The 23,709-nt window shown below is 35.9% G+C and overlaps 1 protein-coding gene across 3 annotated transcripts; it reads right to left on the reverse strand.

Annotated features, from left to right (window-relative positions):
- Positions 1–1,901: 1,901 nt before the first annotated feature.
- LOC109190976 (tryptophan--tRNA ligase, chloroplastic/mitochondrial-like) lies at positions 1,902–19,466 on the reverse strand. Of its 3 annotated transcripts, none has more exons than XM_019341573.1 (17): positions 19,350–19,466; positions 19,170–19,271; positions 18,434–18,521; positions 11,972–12,013; positions 10,925–11,014; positions 10,697–10,819; positions 7,771–7,842; positions 7,386–7,498; positions 6,579–6,600; positions 6,419–6,484; positions 5,783–5,839; positions 5,073–5,119; positions 4,716–4,797; positions 3,773–3,862; positions 2,300–2,503; positions 2,161–2,184; positions 1,902–2,100 (listed from the first exon to the last, which is right to left on the reverse strand). In XM_019341573.1, the coding sequence occupies exons 1-15, from the start codon at positions 19,415–19,417 to the stop codon at positions 2,366–2,368; spliced, it is 1,200 nt and encodes a 399-aa protein (XP_019197118.1). In that variant the 5' UTR covers positions 19,418–19,466; the 3' UTR covers positions 1,902–2,100; positions 2,161–2,184; positions 2,300–2,365. The 3 variants fall into 3 exon arrangements, with proteins under 3 accessions (XP_019197118.1, XP_019197117.1, XP_019197116.1); XM_019341572.1 differs by having other exon boundaries at positions 1,902–2,050; positions 2,111–2,184; XM_019341571.1 differs by having other exon boundaries at positions 1,902–2,050; positions 2,111–2,503; positions 19,350–19,465.
- Positions 19,467–23,709: the final 4,243 nt, after the last annotated feature.

The following is a 23,709-nucleotide window of genomic DNA, read 5'->3' on the forward strand; positions in this document are numbered from 1 at the left end:
TCGGAAATGTCGACATCTACTCGAAATTCCCAGCAAATCCTTGACTCCTTGAATACAATGGGATTTCACACCTGGGCTCGCATCGATGACCCCAGAGCCGCCGTGAGGGAAGTCCATACCTCGCGGGAGGTGTTACGGCCGACGGCGAGGTACATGACCTCGTCGGATTCGCCGTGGTGGTTGAAGTTGTTCCCCCGGAGGCCGCCTCACTGGTAGCCGGAATGGTGACCACCGCCGGAGGGTTCGGGGTTTCACCATCTACGTAGCCCAACAAGCCTTGCCCGCGAACGAACGGGATCAGCTGTGTGCACCAGAATAGGAAATTTTTTGTGGTGAGTTTCATCTACACAAAATGGTGTGCCGTGGACAGGGTATTCGGGGTGGCCGGCGGCGGCGGTGACCGTTCGTTCGCTGGAGTTGGTAGACATGGTTAGGGGATGATGGGGGGGGGGGGGGGAGAGAGAGAGAGAGAGAGAGAGAGAGAGAGAGGATCACCTGAGCTAATTGATACCAGATTAGAGAATGTTTTGCGTTGATTGTCAATCTCAAAGATTACAGAGATACAATAGATACCAAAGACTAGCCTAACTATCCCTATACATTAGCTAGTAGTTGTAGACAAAATCAAAAGCTATCTACACACTAATATAATGTTACAATTAAATGTACAAGAGATAATATGACTAACACCTAAGTCAAAACCAATATACCATAGTTAAATCTCAGTAAAACAGTCGAATATTTTTAAACTTGCAGAAGACTTAACGTACAAGAACTATTAGAGAACGTTTATTGATTACTACTTTATATCTATTTCTAAAAAAAAAAAAAAAAAAAAAAAACAAAAAAAAAAAAAAACAATTGAACACAGTAATCAAGCTAGATACATGAAATCTTGGTATTATAACAAAGTCAATTTTTTTTTTTTTTTTTTTTTTTGAAAAAACAATAGCTTACGCAAAAATGTATGGTAGTTTAACAATTATCCAAGATATGTAACGCGTCTTGTTAATGTATTATTCCAAATTCATGTATTGGCATTATTATTATTATTATTATTATTATTATTATTATTATTATTATTATTATTATTATTATTATTGTTGTTGTTGTTGTTGATGTTGTTGTTGTTGTTAATTGTTAACTATTTTATTTTTTCTTTGATTTGACGATAATATCCTTAAATTTAACACTCACTTAACGGATGACTATTTGCGGTCAAAAATAAAAGTCAAGGTATGTGTTTTGGTCGAATTGAAAGTTCAGGACTTAAAAAAAGTATTACCTTACCAAGGACCTTGTGATCCATTAGTATCTGATTGCTCCCTTATGCGGGGGAGGTCTAGGGTTAGAGCCTTTCTATAGACGTGTATTGTATATGTGGGTATCTCCCTTCTTTTTTAATTAAAAAAAAAAAATACTACATCAATAGTTAGAGGACCTATTAACTCTTATTTTTTCTTAAGTGAATGTTAACTTTAAGGGTAATATTAGGTGTGAATGTTGAAAAAATACCACCGGGTGAATGTTAACTAAAGAAAAAATACTTCCGTTAGTTTTTCCGTTAAGTGAATGTTAACTTTAAGGGTATTATTGTCAAATCAAACGGAAGACTATTTGTGGTCAAAAATGAAAGTCGAGGTATATGTTTTGATCGAATTGAAAGTTAAGGACTAAAATGAGTACTACCCCAATAGTCAAAAGACCATATGTGATATTAACTCATATAAAAATGACAATAATTAGCAATTAAAGCAAAATTAAATTAGAGTAGAATAGTAGATTAGAAAATTTTACTAAACAGGTATATACAATTTTTGTTTTTACATGGTGAATTCAAAATAGGGTTTTACCAGCAAGCAACTATGTTCAGTGTTCATTGCCAATTAACCTGTTTAGACATCCAGCCTCATCTTGGCACAAAAATATAATTCTTAGCCTAGTTTAGTCATTCAGGGGGTTGCAATGTATTCTCCAAATAACAATGTCAAACCTTCATATAAGAAACAAATTATGATTGTAACAAGGAGGCAGTTGGGGAGTTGAACACCTGTATTTGGTCACGAATTAGAATTATAAGTCGAGAGAAGTCTTGATCATCTTCAAACACCTGTATTTGATCACGAATTAGAATTATAAGTCGAGAGAAGTCTTGATCAACTTCAATACCGGTGGGCTCCTTGGCTGTTTAATATATGGATAATGCATTGAAAAGAAGTCAAATGCATTGAATATCTCTATCTTCATCAAGGGGTGAACTGGCAGGTATAACTTGACTTGTAAAGAGTATTGGGTGTACCAATAAGGCATCATCAAGGTTGCTATTGCAGGCACCTTTCTTATCAGATTATTCATACAGCATGGATTATTGTCTTCGCAAGAATCCCATTGCCTGGTACACATTATTGAGAGTAACATTTGCTACATCTGATGCTTTTCTAGCACCCTTGGCCAAAACCTCGTCCAAATAAGTAGTATCTGACATTATTTCCTCATAACGAACCTGCAAATTAGAAAATCAAGTGAATGAAGGCTTTATAACGGCAGGGGTTTCAAGAACAAACCATTCTTTAGGTAATGATTGTTGGAGATTTATATAGATTGGGTACTTAAAACTTCAGACATGGTTACCAGGAACTTAAATAATATTTTGGTGTTGTAAAGTAAAAATGTTATTTTAAGTTAGTAAAAATTTTATTACTAGTTGATCAAGAATGTTGGTTAGCTGTTTTCAAAAAAAATAAAATGTTGGTTAGCTGACTATTTAATTTGTTGGGAAGAATTAATCTTCTATGTTATGATGATTCATAATTCAAAGAGCAATTGGGGTTTTAATATCTTATATTCCCAAGAAAGTTTACATAAAGTATGGGGAATCAATCAACAGATCTTCCAAACAGTAGATCTTGGACATCAAAAGATCTTCCAAATGGTAGACCTTGAGGTATATTTCCGAGGAGTCAGAATAAAACTTTGGCCAAAGACTAGTAGACCAGCAAATCCTCTCATGTAGATCTACTAGTGAAGGCCGAAGGGCTAATGATGAGATCTTTTGATATAAAATCTACTGATGACGATTCCAGTAGACCAGCAAATCCTCTCATGTAATTCTACTAGTGAAGGGCTACTGATGAGATGACATAAAATCTGCTGATGAAGATTCCTAATAAGGTCTTCTCATGAAGATTTTCCGGTGCATGCTTACTGATACATCTCTGCTAGACTAGTTTTATTATATTTATTAATATAATAATAAATTCTTGACCAATTTTACAAATGTTTAATCTGTGAATAATTTAATTATTAGATTTAAATTATTTTCTTTATGGGAGGTTGGTAATGGAAGTTTTAAAACTTCACCGAACCACCCATGATTTCCATGTTTGAGGATGGTTTTATATTGCCATTGTATCTATAGTATAAGTTCAAGAAAATTGAGATATTTTCCTAACTTTTCTCCTTTTGTTGAATTATCCCATTGCAACCCAAGTAATTTGTATCTTACAAGTTTTATCTGAAACTCAGGTTGCTTATAAAGGGCGATTAAAAACTTGTAGGAAAGTGTATCTATACACCCCTCAAGTTCTTGATTCTTTTGTTTCCCTGTATTTCCTCTACACCTAGAATATATTTTCCCCAACAATGATTCAGTACATAGAAACATGTAACTCTGCAACACCAACCTAGTTATACTAAGCAACTTAAAACAAAAAGTGTTGGTGTGATTCATAAGCTAGCAACTCTAGAATGCATAAGATGCAAAAGTATAAACCTGGATAGGATGTAGATGTGCAACTAAAGCATCTGTAAGCAAGGGTTTAAATGTTCCCCAATTCATATTTTGGCATTCCTCTGCAACCTCCTGTAATAAAAATTAAAATTATTATGAATTACATATTGGCCCTGTTTGGTAAAATGGCTGTTAGCTGATAGCTGTTTGCTGTTAGCTGATTGTGTTAATTAAATGGTATAAATAGTTGATAACATTAGATAATTGTAGAAAAGTGTTTGGTAAATTAGCTGTTAGCTGATAGCTGTTTGGTATAATTTCTTTTCTCAAAAAGCTAATTGAAAAAGTTGCTTGGAGTAGCTTTTTGAATTTTAGCCTTTTGGAGTTGTAAAAAGCTAATTAACCAAACATTTCTATTGATATTTTAACTAAATCAAACAATTAATAGTTATCAAATAAGCCAAAATTGACCTATAGGCCAATTTTTTACCAAACACGGCCATTGTAATCAAGCTCCAAGAATGCAAAAGTTGTTTAGGCAATTGGAAAATATACTTTCTAAATCAATTTACCATTGTGAAAGAATATAAGGTAACATGTGGTATTAGTGGAAGAAAATAAATTCTTTTCAAGGAAGCAAAATTGATCCAATTTAGTTCACCTCCATTTCATCCCAATTGGCCACTTTTAATTGCACAAATTTTGAGGCAACTGGTCAAAAATTAATTCCTAAAACATTATGCAGTTGAAGCAAAACTAGACACCAAACAAGGGAATATGTGGGAATTTCTGAGTAATTTGGGAAAGAAAGCTGCAAATTGCATCATTTTCAAGAAAACATTCCAGAGAAAGTGACTAAAATGAGAACAAGTGCATTTTACAAGGGACTAATATGATTTATTTAAATTTAAAGTTCCAGAGAAAAATAGGCAGTTAAATTTTGAGGTATATAGCTGCAGCATATTTAAAAAGCTTGTCCCATCACCTGTTTTGTCTTGCCTGAAACAAGCTGATAAATAGAAAGAAGGTTGTGGCATTCCGGTCTTTCAGGATTGTCAAATTCCAAGCTGAACAACATGAGACAAGTAAAAGGCAGAAGACATTATATAATCCATTTAGGGGGCAAAAAGATTTGTTAATAAATATTTGAAGCAAGTAAAGTCTAATTCCTGCTTAGATAAATATAAATGAAGAGAAGTGATTTAAAAATTAAAAAAAGAAGAAGAAGAAGAAGAAGAAAGATGAAAAATAGAAAGCAAATAACAGCTAAAAATAATTTAGGGTAAATTAAAGATTTTTTTTTTCTGGAATTCATTTGACATACAAAATAGGGAATACTAACCCACTTAATGCGTCAGTCTTGCATCGTTTTATCTTATTTGCTATTACCTACAAATGAAGCAATAAGCTAAGCACAAATAAATGAAAATGGAAATTTGGTAATTCAAGTGCTAATATCAATGCCACGAAAAATTTGAATGAACACTTTCAGCTTCTTTCTGTTTCAAGCAGCTTATTTCATTTAAGTAATTACATGAATAATGCATTAAAGGAAAAAGATTTGGTTAGACCACGAGGTGTCCTGAGTAGACTCTAATTATAGGAGGCAACATTAAGCCCGTACTATACTACTAATCCCCGTTCACACCGGACCGGCCCAATCAAGGGGCAAAGTGCTGGACTGCTGGCCATATTAGTTTTTCCATACAAGAGGGGGTTTTGAACTCTTGACCTCCCTTAAGGATGAGAGTGCACGGCCACTCATATCAATCAAGCTGGTTAAATTAAAGGAAAAGATAGCATCCAATCATCTGTCAACCAAAGTTGAATGACAACCATTTCTTATTTCTTTAATGCAGAGAGTATACCAGGATCAGGTACCACCAAACTTATTCAACACATTGTTTGCCATGTTCAAGAATCAAGATTATAACTGTATTATCTAATTTTTATTTTTGGATAAGTTTGCAATGTCCAAACTTATATAACCAGAAATGTTTGGAAAATCCCACAAATGAAAGCTGATAATGAAAATAAAACAATGAAACTCACATCTTTTGGATCAAGCAAGTTGATACGAGATTGATCAGAATGTGCTGACTTCGACATCTAAGAATAAAATCAATTAATAAATCAGAAATTAAAGTTATCACTAGAAAATACTATTTAATTCAATACATAAGGCATATAAGGCCACTGGGAAAGAATGACCTCCTAAGGTTTTTGAAAACACAACAAAGAGTTTTTAAAATGCTCCACTTACAGGTTTAGTTATTGGTATATGCCAAACCATCTATTATTTTCATCTGACTAGCCATATGGTTACCCCATCTTGAAATTTCACATATAGATAAAATGTTATTTACAGAATGTACACTAGCCTGAGAAGAATACAGTTTTAGAAATACACAATCTTTTCAAGGATGATGTCTCATCATGCTCACCATGAATCCGAGTGACTTGTAAATGAAAATTTAAACATATCAAGGCTACACTAATACATTTTATAGACCAATCCAAACCCATGTCAACCGAGGAAAGATATTTAGAGCTAAAAAGAAAGTTCAGAATGTATCAATAACAATGCTCTGCCTATACTCTGTTAATGACTTAATGGGTAGTTATCCTGGTTACTATGAAAAATTTAAGACAGTAGAGGAAGTAAGAAGAGTTTATTCAAACTTAAACCTTTGATAGGCCATCAGTAAGAGACATTATTCGAGCTCCAGCAGGTGGAATGAGTGGTTCAGGTACCTACATGGATGAAACTAATCTTGTAATAGTTGTGCCAATTATGAATACATTCTATAATAAGGAGAACTAGAAAGTTTAACAAAAAATAATCTACCTTAAATATTGGACCACCTCGCCTGTTGCACGGGAAAAATCATCAATTTCCAATTACATCCAAGAGAAAAAGTGAAATTAAAAGTTCAATAAGTGATATATAGATTAATGATTAAAGCCATCTTAAGTTGAATTCTATTTGGTAGGTCAACCAAATGAAACCCAAAAGGTACTAACTATCAAGTGGGACAAAACAAGCAACTATACAAAGCCCAAAATCAGAGCTCATTAAGGTCATTTAATAATTATGTACACGGAACCCACATCAACCTCAAGTCAATTTCTCTTGCATTTCCTTTTATGTCCCACATTTACAATCCCCCACCCCACCCCCGTCCTTTTTGTCCCAGCACATTTGATTTGGCTCAAACCCCTCCTTGCATAACTCCACCTTTCTCCATGTCCATTAAACTCTCTCCCTCTCCCTCTCCCTTTCTACCCTTTTTCTTTGCCTTCTCACTTTCTTTTCTGCCATTCCATTTTGTCTCCCTCATAATCATCATACATTCATACACCAAATCTAGTCTTTGCCAGCAGCCAGCCTGCAAGCATGGCCATCCACTGCCAGATCTCTAACTCTTTTTCCCTTAAATATGGTCAGATTTGGTGTTGTGTGGGGTTCAAAGAGATTTAGAGCAAATAGAGCCAGATCAGGCTAATTTATGCTGATCAAATACATACTATTCAAGCTAAGCTCTGCTTGTGTATTTGTCAAACAAAGCTCAAACATAAGATATTCAGTTTTAGCTCCACTTGGCTTGTTTAAATCTGTGTTTTTGTTCGGATGTGAAGGAATGTGTTTGCTTACCCTCCTAATTTCTTCCACTTTCTTCCTCCATACAAATTGTTAACACGTTCTGCAAGCTCTCGTGTCAATTCAAGATGTTGCTTCTGATCCTCTCCTACAGGGACAAGATCAGACTGCAGATAATGGTTTGAATTATGAGAATCATGTATCTTTAGATATACTCAATATATAAGTTAAGATGAGTCATGAGTGATGTCTTTAGCAACACAATAACACTTTTTTTTTTTTTGTGAGAATAAAGATAGCAAAAAAAAAAAAAAAAGAAGAAAGAAACTAGTGCAATGGAAAAGATGGACCAATAATCCAATTTGAAATTAACTTTCTGATTCATCCATATAATATAACATATATTCCACGATGTTGCAAGCAGGGAGGCAAATATAACCTGGTACAGAAGAATATCAGAAGCCATTAGCACAGGATAGGTTAGAAGGGCAACCCCAACATTTTCATCCCCCTGCACACAAAATAAACTACAATTGTCACAAGAGCTATCTAGAAGAAAAATCAAACATCAGGAAAACATAAAATTGTAAGAGCAATTATTTTCAATGAATGGAATGTTGCAGCAAATGGATTACAAGCTTCCCATGCACAAACCAGAGCTACCCTACATGGCATGAAATACTAGAAAAGATACCACATGTTGGCCACTTTATTGATGTTCAATACCCCTTGGCACAAGTACATGAATCTTCAAATTCAGAAAAGCATTATGTGCTACATTCCACGTCAATACCTAGATACCACGAAAGAGATTCTAGAGGTGCAAACTTGGATGTTTTTTTTTCAAATGTGGAGCAAATATTAAATAAAAGAAGGAACAGGAACATAAGAAGCAGGAGATTTATTAACTGGAGAAATGTATATGATTGGGTCCCTCAACTATCAGCCCACAGTGGGGGTTTCAGATAAGATTATAAGAAGTCTGTTGGGCATGTTGTCTAGTCCTCTGACTACTTCATCTGAGAGAAAAGAATATCGTCAAGTGCAAATTGCAGCTGACATGCTAATTTCGAGAAGGTTACTGAGTTTAATACAATTTTTGGGCCTAGAGCTTTTGTTTCAACTGTCATGCAGTCTGTTGGGCCAGATTTTTTGTTAACTGTCATGCAGTGTGGAGAAGAATTTCTAAACCAATAATACAGTTCATTGTATACATGCAAAGATATTAATATTTTGGCTAAAGTGTCATTCCGCACCCTGAACCATAAGCGATTTTTCATGTCGTACCCTAATCTTTCATAAGTGCTATTTCGATCCACAAACTATAAAAAAAAAAAAAAATTCACCTAGAACTTTTCACAAGTTACCTATAGGTTGCAGGTGATAATTTGCTGACACGGATTTTTTGTTTTTTTTTTTTTTTTTTTTGCTAACATGGATTTTTTTTTTTTTTTTTCCATCAACAAAGTCAACCCTAACCATTATCATATTCTTCCGCATATTTCTGGCCGATCTTCGCCGCAAGGGCTATACTCTCTCGAAGTCGGCGGTCAAGATGCTCCAGGTCGGCGATGATCCTTCGCGACCCTCCAGAGCAGTCTCCCACTCCCAGTGAGTCAGCGACGTGTCCATGATCAAGAGCACTGTTTGTGGGGTGGCATCATAAATGAGCCCAGGATCAAGAACACTGTTTGGATTGACTTGTCCTGCTCCCATGGCAAGAGGGGTGGCAACAGTGTACTTCAGACCAGAATCTTTTATCAGATCCTTGGTGTTATCATAGGGGTGGGTTGTTGTAACCATGGCTGATCTGATGGCAGCCGGGCTCCATTCTGGATGCTTCACCTTTAAGGAGTGCAGCAATGGCAGAAGAATGAGGACATGCCATGGATGTGCCATAGATCATGTTGAAAGTGCGGGACGACATTCCCATTCCCACTCTGGTAGATATATGAGAGCTAATTTGGCTGAATAATTGCCTAGTTTACAGACAATAACTCCACCAAAACTGGACAGAATTGCAGGCAGATATGGTCTCATTGTAAATGAGTGGCAGCCTCTCAGAACCATGAATCCAATGATTTCTTGACCATTTCCCAGAGCCAAATTCCCTGCAAACCAACGATCAATGGAGCCAACTGCACTTGTTAAAACCCATGGGATTCCATTATGCAATCTTCAATTTGCATGGCCTGCATTTCCAACTGAGGCAGAAACAAGAACATTCATTTCCATAGCCAAAAATGAAGCTATGGCAATGGGGTCTTCATAGAAAGGAACAAAATCAAACCCCATAGAAATTGATATCACATCAACCCCATCTGCAATTGCCTGGTCCTTTCCTGCAAGAACATCAGAAGCATACCTCCCTTTCCACCTCTCAGGAATGTCTGTCATGCCATCATCTCTGAAGCTTGCACTCTCCGGCCACACTCCGGTATCAATCATACCAATAATCAAATCTTTTCCGTACTGAGAATCCGGCCACAGTCCCGTGGCCGGATTGAGAGACAGATCGAAACTCGAAGGTGTGGGTTGTGTCAAGAGTGACGGTTTTGTCACTGTAAGCTGAGACAAACCCTGTGGCTTTCTTGGACAACACTGCGCTAAAACCATGAAATGCGTGGTCATAATTGTAGAGAATCCTGGTTGGCTTTCTTGGATCATCGGATAATGTTGTCAATGACCCGCCGGAAAATTGCTTGCATTTCTCGGTGCCGTCGGAAGCCGACGAGGAGGATATGCTGGCGACGGTGGACATGACCCCGATGATGCCGTGACCCCAATGATACGAGTAAGCTTATTTGACCAACACTCACTTAAAACAAAAAAACAAAACAAAAAAAATCCACATCAGCATATGACCTGTGCCATGTCATCAGGGAAACAAGGAAACCTGTGAAAAGTTCTAAGTGAATTTTTTTTTTTATGGTTTGTGGATCGAAATAGCACTTATGAAAGGTCAGGGTGCGGGATGAAGAATCGCTTATGGTTCAGGGTGCGGAATGACACTTTAGCCTAATATTTTAGATAAAAGGGCATAATATAATCACATCTATACAATCCCAGCCAACACCATTTTGTTGTGTTCAAAAGAACAAGATATATGAAACTAAAGGTTTTTGAATATGAGAAAAATAAAATGGATTGGATGTTCACAGATTCTAGAAAAGCATGAAGCTCCTCCATTTGTCTTATACGGGATAAGAAAATTGAAGGAAGACTTTAGAAGCTCTAGAAAATTAGATTCACATCTAGATGGGCAGAAGTTATTAAAATCAGATGCCAACACACAGGAATTTGAGATGATTAAGAAGACATAAAACTGATAAAAGAGATTAGAGAAGCGCACAACAACGACGCACCGCCTTTCGTGATTTCTCTTTAAATTGAATCATTTTATTGAGCCAACCAATGGGTGTGGCAGCACTCAAAAGCCACATCAATTCTACATGAGCAGCAACATGAGACTGTACAAAGACTGAGGCCTGTGCACAGAGAGACCTAAGTCAGAGCCAAATGTTTGAATATTGTGGCAGCTAAACTCACAGGAAATATGGGCTTCCAAATTCTTAGAAAGCAGAAAAACCAACCTTAGAAGGGTCCACACCACATGCTAAATAAAGAGCTGCTGTGTCTTTTGTTGCTTTTAGTAATTGTGGTGCATCATATGGCAAAGTTATCTGCAAAGTCATCAATAAATCTGAAACACAAGTATCTCTACTGAGCTTAGTCAAGATTATTTAAAATTAAATTTAAAAGATGAAGAAGCTAAACTAAACTACTAGTATCATTATTATTAGGGAGGAGAGATTTTCTAATGGGAAAAAAAAAAATATTATTACAAATAAGATGGAACAACTCAACTCAACACAAGACTTTTAGCAACTTCCCCAGGGTAAATTTCTAATTATAGAAATAAAGAAATAAATGAAAACAATCTTTTAGAGAGAAGTTGAAAGGAGCTAGATTCTGTAAAAATATGTAAAAGGCTTAAAGGAGCATGATTCTATAAAAATATGTAATTCAAATTTTCAAAGTAAAAGTTTCTCTTTTTTCCATAACTACTTAACTAGTTTCCTTTCTCCCTCTTAAAGAAGGAATAACACGCCTCATGCCCAAGCCCTATGTGCGGGTACCACAGGAAGGGACGAAGGGTAGAAGCATAGTTACATACACGTGCTAATGAACCATGCATATGCAAGGACTATTTATAACCTTACAGAAATTTTAGTACCAACACTTCTCACACAAAATTCAAACACTCAGCTAGCCCTGGTTTTACTTTGTTGAATGAAACTTCAAGTTATTGTAACCAGGATCTTTATGAGCCCAAATTGGACATGTAAATACTTCTTAATAATCCAACATCATTACTTCATTAGAGGAGATAAATTTCAACATAACTATGTCCATCTATTACAACATTGATTTCAACAATTCAACATAAACCAGTTCAAAACCTAATCAAGGCAGAAAGATTAATAGCAGCAATTTCATAATTCTTTATTCTTCCATATAAATTGTAGATATCTCACTTCTGGAATTGTGAAACAGTGAAAGAAATGTTATTCCACAAAAAATGGAAAAAAGATGCAGTAACAATGAAAATAAGAACATGGTCAACTAATTAAGCATACCGCATGAAGGTCTACAATGAAGAAGAAAGTGTCATACTTATCCTGCATAGAGCAAATTTTAGGACAAGAGATCAAAAAGTAGTAAGCAAACATTACGTTTAAAAGATTTAAGGAAAAATGCTTCAATAGTTTCAATAAAATGAAACAGCAGTTATATCCATGTAATCAATCCTCCAAAATTTTATGGCAGATAAGCAGATTCAATCCATTGAATGGAGCAAGCATCTCCACTTCCATTCAATTCATCTTTCTACATATACCTCATCATTAGTAAACACACTTATACATGCTACAAATGATATTACTTATTAAAAGAGATTTGAAGCACATCGTCCTCTCAACTCTCAAGACAAACAAGGCATCACCAACATTACATAACAAGTCACCAACTGATCACTCACAAGAACTTGAAGTCTGCTACAAATAAACAGCCGTGTACAACTAAAAATAATGTACTCAACAAGGCTAATTGAACATCATTGACCATGATCATGACCAGAAGAAAGCAGATGAGGAACACAAATAATTTTGGAGGAGCATTTAGTAACAACTACCATTAAATGAATTAATTATATTGAAGCAACTAAAATCCTTAGAATAGGAAATGAACAACCCATGTGTAGGTCCCAACAGGATTGCAATTAAGCCTTAGTTAAGTGGATTTGGTAGATCCAAAAATACGCAATCCATTCAAATGGAAATATAATTTGAACTCAAGACACGTAAGCTTAGAAAACTACAAACTCAAGTTTAGAGTATTAAGCATTATGCGTAATCATAATTGTTATAATTTAAGAGGGGCCATGGTCACTCAACTGTGCTATAATGCACATGGGCCAAACTACACTAAAAGATTGAATCCAACCAATTAGCTAGTCTAACCCATGGCCTTATAAACCCATATATTCTCTCTTATTTTATAGATGTGGGACTCTTAACACTCCTCCTCAAGTGGACAACCGGGCCATTTTGAATCTAACCGGTTGACCACTTGAAATTGGACCAGACCCGCCCCCTGAAACGAAAGCTCTGGACGCCACCAAACTGGACCGAACAAGCGGGCTTAAGCTTGGACGCCACCAATACCCATAACCGGGTGAACCCAAAGTGGACCGAACAAGCTCTGATACCATGTTCAAATCTCTATATTTCATTCTAGTGAGTCAAGAGGATACATATATATTTATACAAGGCTATGCACACTAACTATGGTAAGAATCAATAATATCCCTAAGATATTATACACAATATCCCTAAGATATTATACACACAATCACTAAGATCATATCAAATATACTTCTACCATATAATGTCTAACACATAGCTTCGCAGGAATAGAAGCCTTGAGCCCTATTTCATCGAGAATGTGATATATCCACAAGATTTCACAGGTTGCTTGTGCCATTGCTCTATACTCTGACTATGCACTCGATCGTGAGACAACATTTTTCTTCTTGCTCTTCCACGAGATCAAGTTTCCACCAAAGAAGACACAAAATCCGGTTGTAGACCTCCGATTCTCCTTAGACCCTGCATAGTCTGCATCTGCAAAGCACTCAATGTTCATATGTCCATGGTTTTGATATACAATTCCACGTCCTGGAGCACCTTTCAAGTAGTTCAGGATTTGTTCAACAGCTTTCCAATGATCAACAGTTGGAGATGCCATAAACTGACTTACAATACTTACTGAGTAAGCAATATCAGGACGAGTTACAGTCAGATAGTTTAGCTTACCAACTAATCTTCTATATCTTTCTGGATCATCAAATGGCTCCCCCTCTGATGTCAACTGTGAATTAGGGATCATTGGAGTATTGCACGATTTAGCTCCCAGTTTCCCTGTTTCTGTCAATAGATCAAGTACATATTTTCTCTAGGAGAGAAGTATACCTTTCTTACTTCGTATTACCTCAACACCTAGAAAATATTTTAATGTACCAAGATCTTTAGTCTGAAATTGACTATGAAGAAAGGTCTTAAGAGATACAATACCAGCGGTGTCACTTCCAGTGATGACAATGTCATCCACATAGACAACTAATAAAATAATGTCTATCTCAGAGCGTTTATAGAAGACAGAATGATCAGACTTTCCTTTTATCATGCCAAACCTCTCAATCGCTTGACTGAATTTCCCAAACCATGCACGAGGGCTTTGCTTAAGGCCATACAAAGATTTGCGAAGACAGGAGAACAGTTAGGAGATCTTTTTACAAAAGCTATGAATGGGCCTCGAATAGATTACTTATGTAACAAGTTGGGCATTATCAATATCTATGCTCCAACTTGAGGGGGAGTGTTAGACATTATATGGTAGAAGTATATTTGATATGATCTCAGTGATTGTGTGTATAATATCTTAGGGATATTGTGTATAATATCTTAGGGATATTATTGATTCTTACCATAGTTAGTGTGCATAGCATAGTTATCACGGCGACGCTTTGGCGTCCTATCGGTGGAGACAGGACGCCTGGGGGCTCGACTCGCCTGAAAGGGGCGAGTCGAGAAATGGCGTCGACATCGCATCGCCATGGCGTCCCATGCGACGCCATGGACGCAAATCCGACGCCGAACCCGCAAACCCGGCCCATTTTTGGTTTTTTATTTTTTAATTTTTTTTTTAAAGTTAAGTAACAAAAGGAAAAAACCCTAAGATAAGAAATAGAAAGTGCGAGACTTTCAGACTTAGTCAAAATTCAAAAACGAAGAAATTGCTGCGCTGCGACTCTGCGAGACCTTCACTGCGACTCCGACGCCGGCCCTCCCTCCCTCCACTGCCGTCGCCCACGGACCACCGCCATCGCCGGACCACCGCCGTCGCCGGACCACCGTTTCCCTGTGAGTTGCTTGACTTGCTTCCTGATTTCTTCTTTCTTCTTCGACTGACTCACTTTGTCGATTTTTTTTCTTCTTTTTTTTTTTGTTTGTTTTCTCTTTGTTTTGCATTTGTAGTGGCTTTATATGGCTTTATATGGCTTTATATACCAAACAAATAAGTCAAATGACTTTGTTTGGTATTTAAGCCTTATGGCCACGTGGGGGCAGTGAGCAGAGGCAGTGCTCACTGCCTGCCACTTGGTCACTACTTTATTTTTTTTTTTTTAATTTTTTTTTTTTAAATTGTACATTGTTTCATGATTGGACAGTAGGATTACACTCAATTATGGATGCAAATTCGGAAAATGAAAGCTATGATCCATCAACCGACCCTAAGAGGAAAGCTAAATCAAATGATCCGGGATGGAAGTATGGTTTTTGGCCGGACTTGGCAAACAAAGATTTAGTCGAATGTTCACTTTGCCACAAACAAATGCATTCGGGAATCAAAAGACTAAAACAACACTTGGCGGCGGGTTACGAAGATGTTGCTAAATGCCCCAAAACAACTACGGAGATTATGAGGGAAATGCAACAATATATGCAAGGCACATCAAGAATGAAGAGATCAAGGGTGGTCTTGGATGATAATGTGGATGATGATGTGCAAGAATCGGCAAGGGAAGAAACACAACCATCTTCTAACGATTCCGTTACTTATCCAAGTTTCGGGACGGCTAGTAAGAGAAAACAAACCATGTTGAGATTTGCCGAACCGCAACCGAGAGTAGGAAAACAAACTCAATCCGTTGCATCACTACTTAGAAAGACCCCTGAAGAAGTAGTTGATGAGAGGCATTCTAAGGGTCCTACTCAAAGAACAATGGAGGCTTGTACGAAGAGTAAGGAAGAAACAAAGAGGACAATGCTACATATAGCAGATTTTTTTTATGAGAATGGCATACCATTTAATGCGGCTAATCCAAGAAGCTTTGAAGTAATGGTTGAATCAATTGGACAATGGGGGCCGGGATTGAAGCCTCCTAGCTTTCATGAGTTACGAGTACCCCTCCTTTTGGACTCAAAGGAAGCGACTGATAAGTTGAAAGAAAGACATAGAGTTTCTTGGAAGCAATACGGGTGCACACTCATGTCTGATGGGTGGACCGATAGGAGAGGTAGACATTTGATTAATTTTCTTGTGAATAGTCTCGAGGGGACTTTTTTCTTGGAGTCGGTTGATGCATCGAGTGAGTCACACGATGCAAGAATGTTAGCTGGATTGTTGGAGCAAAAAGTTGTAGAAGTTGGGAAAGAAAATGTCGTTCAAATAGTGACCGACAATGGAGCAAACTATAAAGCCGCGGGCAAACTGTTGGAGGAGAGGATTCGGACATTATTTTGGACTCCTTGTGCAGCACACTGTCTTGACCTCATGCTAGAGGACATTGGGAAGATGACGGAGTTCAAGTCCAAGATTGCAAGTGGTAGAAATATTACCACTTTTATTTATAGACATGGGCGAATCCTTAGTGCCATGAGAGAGCATACGGGTGGGCAAGATCTTGTAAGAGCTGGAGCTACTCGATTCGCCACAGCATTCCTCACTTTACAGAGTTTGTACAAGCACAGAAATGCATTGAGAGCTCTATTTGTTAGTGAGGATTGGGTTCGCTCAAGATTATCCAACACCGAAGCGGGTAAAAAGGTGTGTGAGATCGTGTTGTCGACGAGATTTTGGACTGCGGTTGAGGATTGCTTGAGGGCATCACATCCCATTCTGATTGTGTTGAGGATCGTTGATGCTGATAGTACTCCAGCTATGCCCGAGCTTACGATGGCTATGTTGACTGCTAAGAAAAAGCTCAATGAATCATTTGCAAGCAAGCCAAGGCTATTGGGAAAGTTGATGGCTATTGTAGAACGAAGATGAGATGATCAGATGGGAGTGGATTTGTATGGAGCCGCCTTATTTTTAAATCCCTCTAAATACTTTGACCTTAAGGCGACGGATACTACATGTGCTCGTAAGCAACGAGCCATGTTCAATGCAATCCTTCATAAGATGATTGACGATGATGACTTGCAAGTGAAGATCAGCAATCAAGCAGATAACTACGATAATATGAGGAATGACTTTGGAATGCCATTAGCAGTCAAGCAACAAAAAGCAAAGACTCCTCGTAAGTAATACTATCATACTAAGTAAATAACTACTAAGACACTAAGTACAAAGTATATTAAATATTATAAATCTTAAACTTATTTTGTAGTTGATTGGTGGAATGCTTTTGGTGGACTTAGCATTGAGCTTCAAACACTAGCAATGCGCATCACAAGCCTTTGTTGTTCATCTTCCGGTTGTGAGCGCAATTGGAGCACATTTGAATTTGTAAGTATAGTTTTCCTAATTAGTAAAATAGTAAATAGTATTATAGAAATTATAATTTATCTCAAATTTTAATACAAGAATTTTAAACTTGTTTTTGTTTCTACTTTTACTTTTTTAGATCCATACAAAGAAAAGAAACCGCTTAGAGCATAAAAGATTGAACGACTTGGTCTATGTTCAATACAATCGCAAAATTGCAAGTAGGTTTCAAAAGATGCGTGAACAAGGCTCCAACTTTAATCCATTGGTCTTAGAAGAGTTCCAATGGGACAATGAATGGACTAATGGTGGTGAATCTAGTGATGATGTTCATCCCGGGGGTGATCTTTCATGGAGGCATGTTGATGAAGCAAGTGGTGCATCATACAATCTTGAGGGCTCTCATCTTTCTACAAGAGCTCACGCGGGGGAAGGTTCACGTGCACAAATGTTGAGCTATTCACGACGCCGCAATGCTTCTACTAGTACTCCTTCTAGTTCTAGGATAGATGAGGAAGAACAAAATGAAGAAGAGCATTTTCCTAATGATGATGAAGACATTGAAGATGAGGATGATGTTCAAGATGATGATGAAGTGGGAAATGAAGATAGTAATGATGGCAATGGGAGAGAAACAAATATTGATGACTTCTTGATGGACCTTTGAGACTTTGAACTTGGATATTGTTGTCTTGTTGATTATTCTAGTATTCTACTTGTGTAGTTGTGTTACTTGTGTGTTATGTAGTTGGTAACTTGGTACCTTAATATGTTGAATGCTTGAATACTTGAATATGTTTAATTGTTTAGAGTTTAGACTTTAGCATGTTTAAACTTTAGAATTTTAGATATATATTAATATATATATATAATTATATATAATATATATAATTATATATATATATTGTTCTTCCTAACTTGTCGCCTAGGCGGTCGCCTAGTCGCCTAGGCGACAAGTCGGTCGGGGGGTGCCGCGACTTAACAGGGCGCCGTGATAACTATGGTGCATAGCCTTGTATAAATATATGTATCCTCTTGACTCAATAGAATGAAATACAGAGATTTGAACAATAATCAAGAATTTTATCTATACATACATTAACATACATGATATGTGTGTGTATAAACAGCTCTACAAATGAACTCAAAGAAAATAAACAAATAAGAGCAAATGCATAAAAGTTATACAGTTTTTTTTTGTGCAAATAATAAATAACTCCATCTAATAATCATTGACTATAAAATTATCTGGCATGTTAGTGACAAACCTGCAACTGAATCCAATTTTTAATGGCACCAAGATAATTCCCAAGGTGTATAGATCCCGTTGGCTGTACACCAGAGACTATTCTCTTCCTATTACAATTAACAAAATAAAACTAGAATTACTAAATAATTAGAATTTTAATGACTGCAAATCATCATTTTCCAATATTTCCATGTTCAATCAGATGTTAATATTTTAATTAAATTAAATATATAACGATGAAGTCCCATGCTCAACAACTATAGGCATTAACTACTAATCTCTTTACACAAAAGTTTCAGTTATATTAACTTCCTCAATGCCACAGCAAGCAGAGGTAACACCATATTAACTTTGAGTGGGGTCAACTTCATATTTTCCTTCAACTTAGAGTAGCGCCATGAAGAAAAGGAATGTTTAAAATAACAATAAAGTGAATAAACCAAATCAAGAGAAGCTCAATGACCTGAAAGATATAGAATAGATTTTCATTTTCCTTTTTTTGCTTAATTTCTCAAGCCAAATCCACACTCTAACTATTAACAACAATCTTTTATGTGTTCTGTATGATTTAAACATTAGTTTTTCTTTTTTTTAAGTTCTAACTTGACAACACTGCCAATAATTGCAAACTAGATTGTTAGCTTGGACGCCCTGGCAATAGCCATTAAACTTGAGGAAAATATAATGTTAAAGTAATTCTAAATACTTTTCATTAAACTTCATATATCGGTAGAAAAAATTCAAAATGTCATTACTTTATAGAGGTCGGAGGATTCTCGAAAACCGAAGGTTCGGAGACGGCGAGGCACCGGAAACTTTGAGCACAAATCTGAGGAATTAATCGTGGTCCCCTTAACCTGCTCCAGAAATACCCGATTGTACACAAATACGCAATGATATATAAACAGAAATAAGTAAATAAAAATAGACATTACACTGAAGAAGCGAAGCAAGGAGCAGTATTGTTGAGGATAAAGAGATGGGAGAGAAGAGAACGTCCCATTGATGCTGTGGCCTGTGAGCTCGACACGACAAACTTAGGGTGGCAAATTTGAACCCGTAATTTGTATCTTATCGGGTTTGGGTTAACGAATTTTAGACATAACCATGGATTTTTTTTAAAAGGAATAAGGTACAAATTGGCCACTGAACGTAATCTGGAAATGTAATTATGCCATTGAACAAAGTTTTGAATATTGAGCATTAAACTGCTCAACTATCATGTGGAAATTTAATAATTTAGTATATCTTAACCTTATTCTGATTCGACAGAAAGCAATATTCTTCTTTTAGATTACCTGTAAAAAAAATAAATAAGAATTCATATCTCTTATTAGGAATATACGTCATATATATGTTTGTAGAGATATATGGATATATAATTTTGCAGCTAATTACTCATGTTCTGCAACAGATTGAAATCTCTGAAATAATAAACCCTAAATATGACTAGGGACGGAGCCAGGATTTCTTTTGAGTGGGGGCGAAGAAGCAAAAGTAAAATGAATTAAAAAATGTCCATCAATAACCTAACACCAAAAATGAATTCAGCCATGGCTTCATAATTCCATCATAATGTATCACTGCTGCCTCCTCAATATCCTCTACCCTAACATCAGACTCCTCACAACCTAAACCACCAACATGCCATCTTCTGTCTACACCCACTGTGTTTTAGTAGAAGGTTATCCAATAAAATCTAGTATAGTTCGGTTTTTCGATTTTAGAAAAGTTGAACCATTTAGTTTAACATTCGGCTTCAGTTCGGTTTCAATCGGTTTGGTTTCGGTTCGGATTTAATTCGGTTTGGGCTTCGGTTCGGTTTAAGACTTTACGAAAATTACGATCATCAAATTTCAACATTTCATAATTTTAAAAAACATACTACCAAACAATATCTATTCACATAATCCACATCTAAAATATAAACGTTATATAACAAAATAAGAATTCAAAGTTTAAACATACTACTAAATAGTAAATACTAACATCACATACTAATAGCAATCTAATTACCAAAACATCACATACTTAGAAATTAGAATCCAAAGTTCAAAGTTCAAACATTTCAAACATGAATCACGTAGTTCAAACTTCAAATCCAATGTTTAAAGAGTACAAACATGAGACATCAAATAAAAATATTCAGTTGATATATTTTTATTGATAAGATGAATAATCATCTATCTGTATAGTTGATATTAAAAGAACAAGTGTCAATTACTATATAGTTAATTTTTGAAACAATCTGTCATTGCTAGTGCACTCGAAATATATTCCAGTACTAGAAAATAATTATAATGCACTGGAAATCAAAATTAGAATGACTGTAAAGCACATTAAATTTATAAAAAAACATGAAACTAAGGAAAATACTGAATATTGTAAATATAATTGTGAGGTAAAGAACAATTGCGACAAACAACAAAAGTGCAATGTAGAAAACAAGCTATAAAGAAATCAAATAAAAAATTTAAGGTTCGGTACCAGTAAGAATGAGAACTGAACGGCGGAGCAAGCATCAAGGAACTTGGATTTACTTTTTTTTTATTTTTTATATTAGTATTATTATTATTATTATTAATTTATTATTAGTATTATTAATTTATTATCATTATTATTATTATTATTATTATTATTATTATTATTATTATTATTATTATTATTATTATTTATTAAAAAAATTATATAGCATTCGGTTCGGTTTGGTTTTTGCCAAACCGTTCGGTTTCGGTTCGGTTCGGTACTAAACCATTCGGGTTACAAAATCCCGAACCATTCGGTTTTCTATTACTAGTTCGGTTCGGTTCGAATCGATTCGGTTTGGTTCGGTTCGGATAAATCGAACCGAAGTGCCCACCCCTACGTCTTTCTCATGGAACTAATTGACACAATTGCGAAACATAGCTTCTCCTGTATCAATGACTTCATCATAATCATAGACCTTTTGGACCTTTGAACGCCCTTTACGTAGTTTTGCATTTCTTTATTTCAGGACTGCGTTGACCCATAGTGTAGACTTGTTTGACGTCACCACTATTTATCCACCACATCTTAACTATAATATAGCCATATGGTTTGGTGAGCAATTATTGTAACAATAATTGCTCACCAAACCATATGGTTATATTATAGTTAAGATTTATTTATTTATTACATGGTGCATAAAAATTCAAATTAACCTTAATTCATTTTCATCTCTCTTGCCTCATCCAATCCATCCAAAAACTCACAAATAAACTTCAATTGAGATTATTCTAATGATGTCAATCTTAAAAATTTAGTACGTAGTATTTAATATTACAAATTTTTAAGAACTTGGTAAACTACAATAGTAATTGAATTTCAATTTTCATAGTCACCACGGATCAAAACTTTTAGACCTTTGTGATTTCTAACAATTTTCAGAGTCACCACAGATCAAAATTTTTAGACCTTTGAGATTTCTAACAATTTTCAGAGTCATCACGGATCAAAATTTTCAGACCTTTGAGATTTCTAACAATTTTCAGAGTCATCACGGATCAAAATTTTTAGACCTTTGAGATTTCTAACAATTTTCAGAGTCACCAAGGATAAAAATTTTTAGACCTTTGAGATTTCTAACTCTAGAAATCTCAAAGGTCTAAAATTTTTGATCCGTGGTGACTCTGAAACTTGTAATTCAATTACTATTGTAGTTTACTAAGTTATTAAAAATTTGTAATATTAAATACTATGTACTGAATTTTTAATATAGTTTAAGATTTGTAGTCATCACCCACCTTAAATACCAATTTTTATTTAAATTGTAAATATATTTATGTTCATAATTTTATCATAGCAATTCATACATAATTATTAAATAACAAAATTTTTATATATGAATAAACCTCATATATGGTATATTTTTATAACATATTTGCCGTGCATCGCACGAGACAAATACTAGTATCTTAAATGCCTCGTATGCGCTAATGGAATAGAAAGTCTGTACGCTCAGACATTCAACTTCCTTTGGCCGTATCCTCAACGGAGGCTCAACCGAACATTCGCAAAATTTAGTTGAAATTCAGTCAACTTTACCATTGGTTGGAATAAAAACAAAGAGTGTTGAATGAAATATAAAGTAAATGCTTCGCATGATAAAGATGAAAAATTGAAAAAATACTTCCCATAATAAAGAAATAAGCAATGCCGTCAAGCAAAAAAAATGTAATGTTTGAGTGTAAGAGTGCAAACGAAATGGCTGATATTTATATCCGAAATACCTCCGTGATCTCGACCGCAAATCCCACTTGCGATCTTTCTTTTTGTTAGATGCGACATCTCGTATGTAGTGTTGGGCCATAGGATATTATTATTTTTTGATTCAAGTGGGATATTTACAAAAAACATGTGGGGTGTCAGGTCACTTTGAAAACGCATTTTGGAATTACAGCAAGTAGATCACAAGTCGTACTTGCGTTATTTCTTTTTGTGAGCCTGGGAAGGTGTGCTTGAGAACCGCGGCATGTGGGATGCAAACCTAGGTAGTTGTGCATCACAGTAGGGTATGGGCCGCTTGGGCTGGCAGCCATGAAATTGCAAGTCCCACTTGCGTTTTTGCTGCGTATCTAGGTTGATTTATGTTTAAATTTATGATGTTTATTTTTGGCGTAGGTAAATTTACGAGAAGAATACGCTTGTAGTGGTCTGTAATTAATTCTCGCGAAATGTCTACGAATTTCAATTAAATTTCGCGACATATTTTAATTTGAAAATAAAAAGATGTTGCGAAATATAATAAAATAATATAATTATTGCAAGGATAATGACGATTTATTTTGGTCGCAATGTGCACAAATTGATTCAACTATTATCCATATTTTGGAAATTTTAGAAATGGGTGAGTTGTAGTCACAATTGAACCCTTTCAATAGTTGTTAATTTTATTAAGAGCATGGTTGCAGTAGGCGCTAGGCGCTAGTCGGGCGGCCGGGCAGCGCCTAGCGCCTAGGCGGATTCTAGGCGGCGCTAGGCGGGCACCAAAAAAATTAAAAAAAATAGTAACAGACTTGTAGTTCGACAATTTTAATGAGATTGTTTTCAACGTTCACTGAAATAACACATCTAAATAAATGAAATAATGATAATTTATAAGTCATAATGTCATAATAATATTAAAATCAATAATTAATGAAAGACGACATCGGTCAAAATCGAACAAAATCGGTCAAAATCGGTCAAAATCAGACAAAATCGGTCGACTCGGCCGAGTTTGGCCGCCCAGGCCGCCTAGCAGCCGCCCAGGCCGCCTAGGCGGCCAGCCGAGTT

This window comes from Ipomoea nil, unplaced genomic scaffold (assembly GCF_001879475.1).
Source record: "Ipomoea nil cultivar Tokyo-kokei standard unplaced genomic scaffold, Asagao_1.1 scaffold1596, whole genome shotgun sequence".
In the NCBI taxonomy this organism is placed as follows: domain Eukaryota; kingdom Viridiplantae; phylum Streptophyta; class Magnoliopsida; order Solanales; family Convolvulaceae; genus Ipomoea; species Ipomoea nil.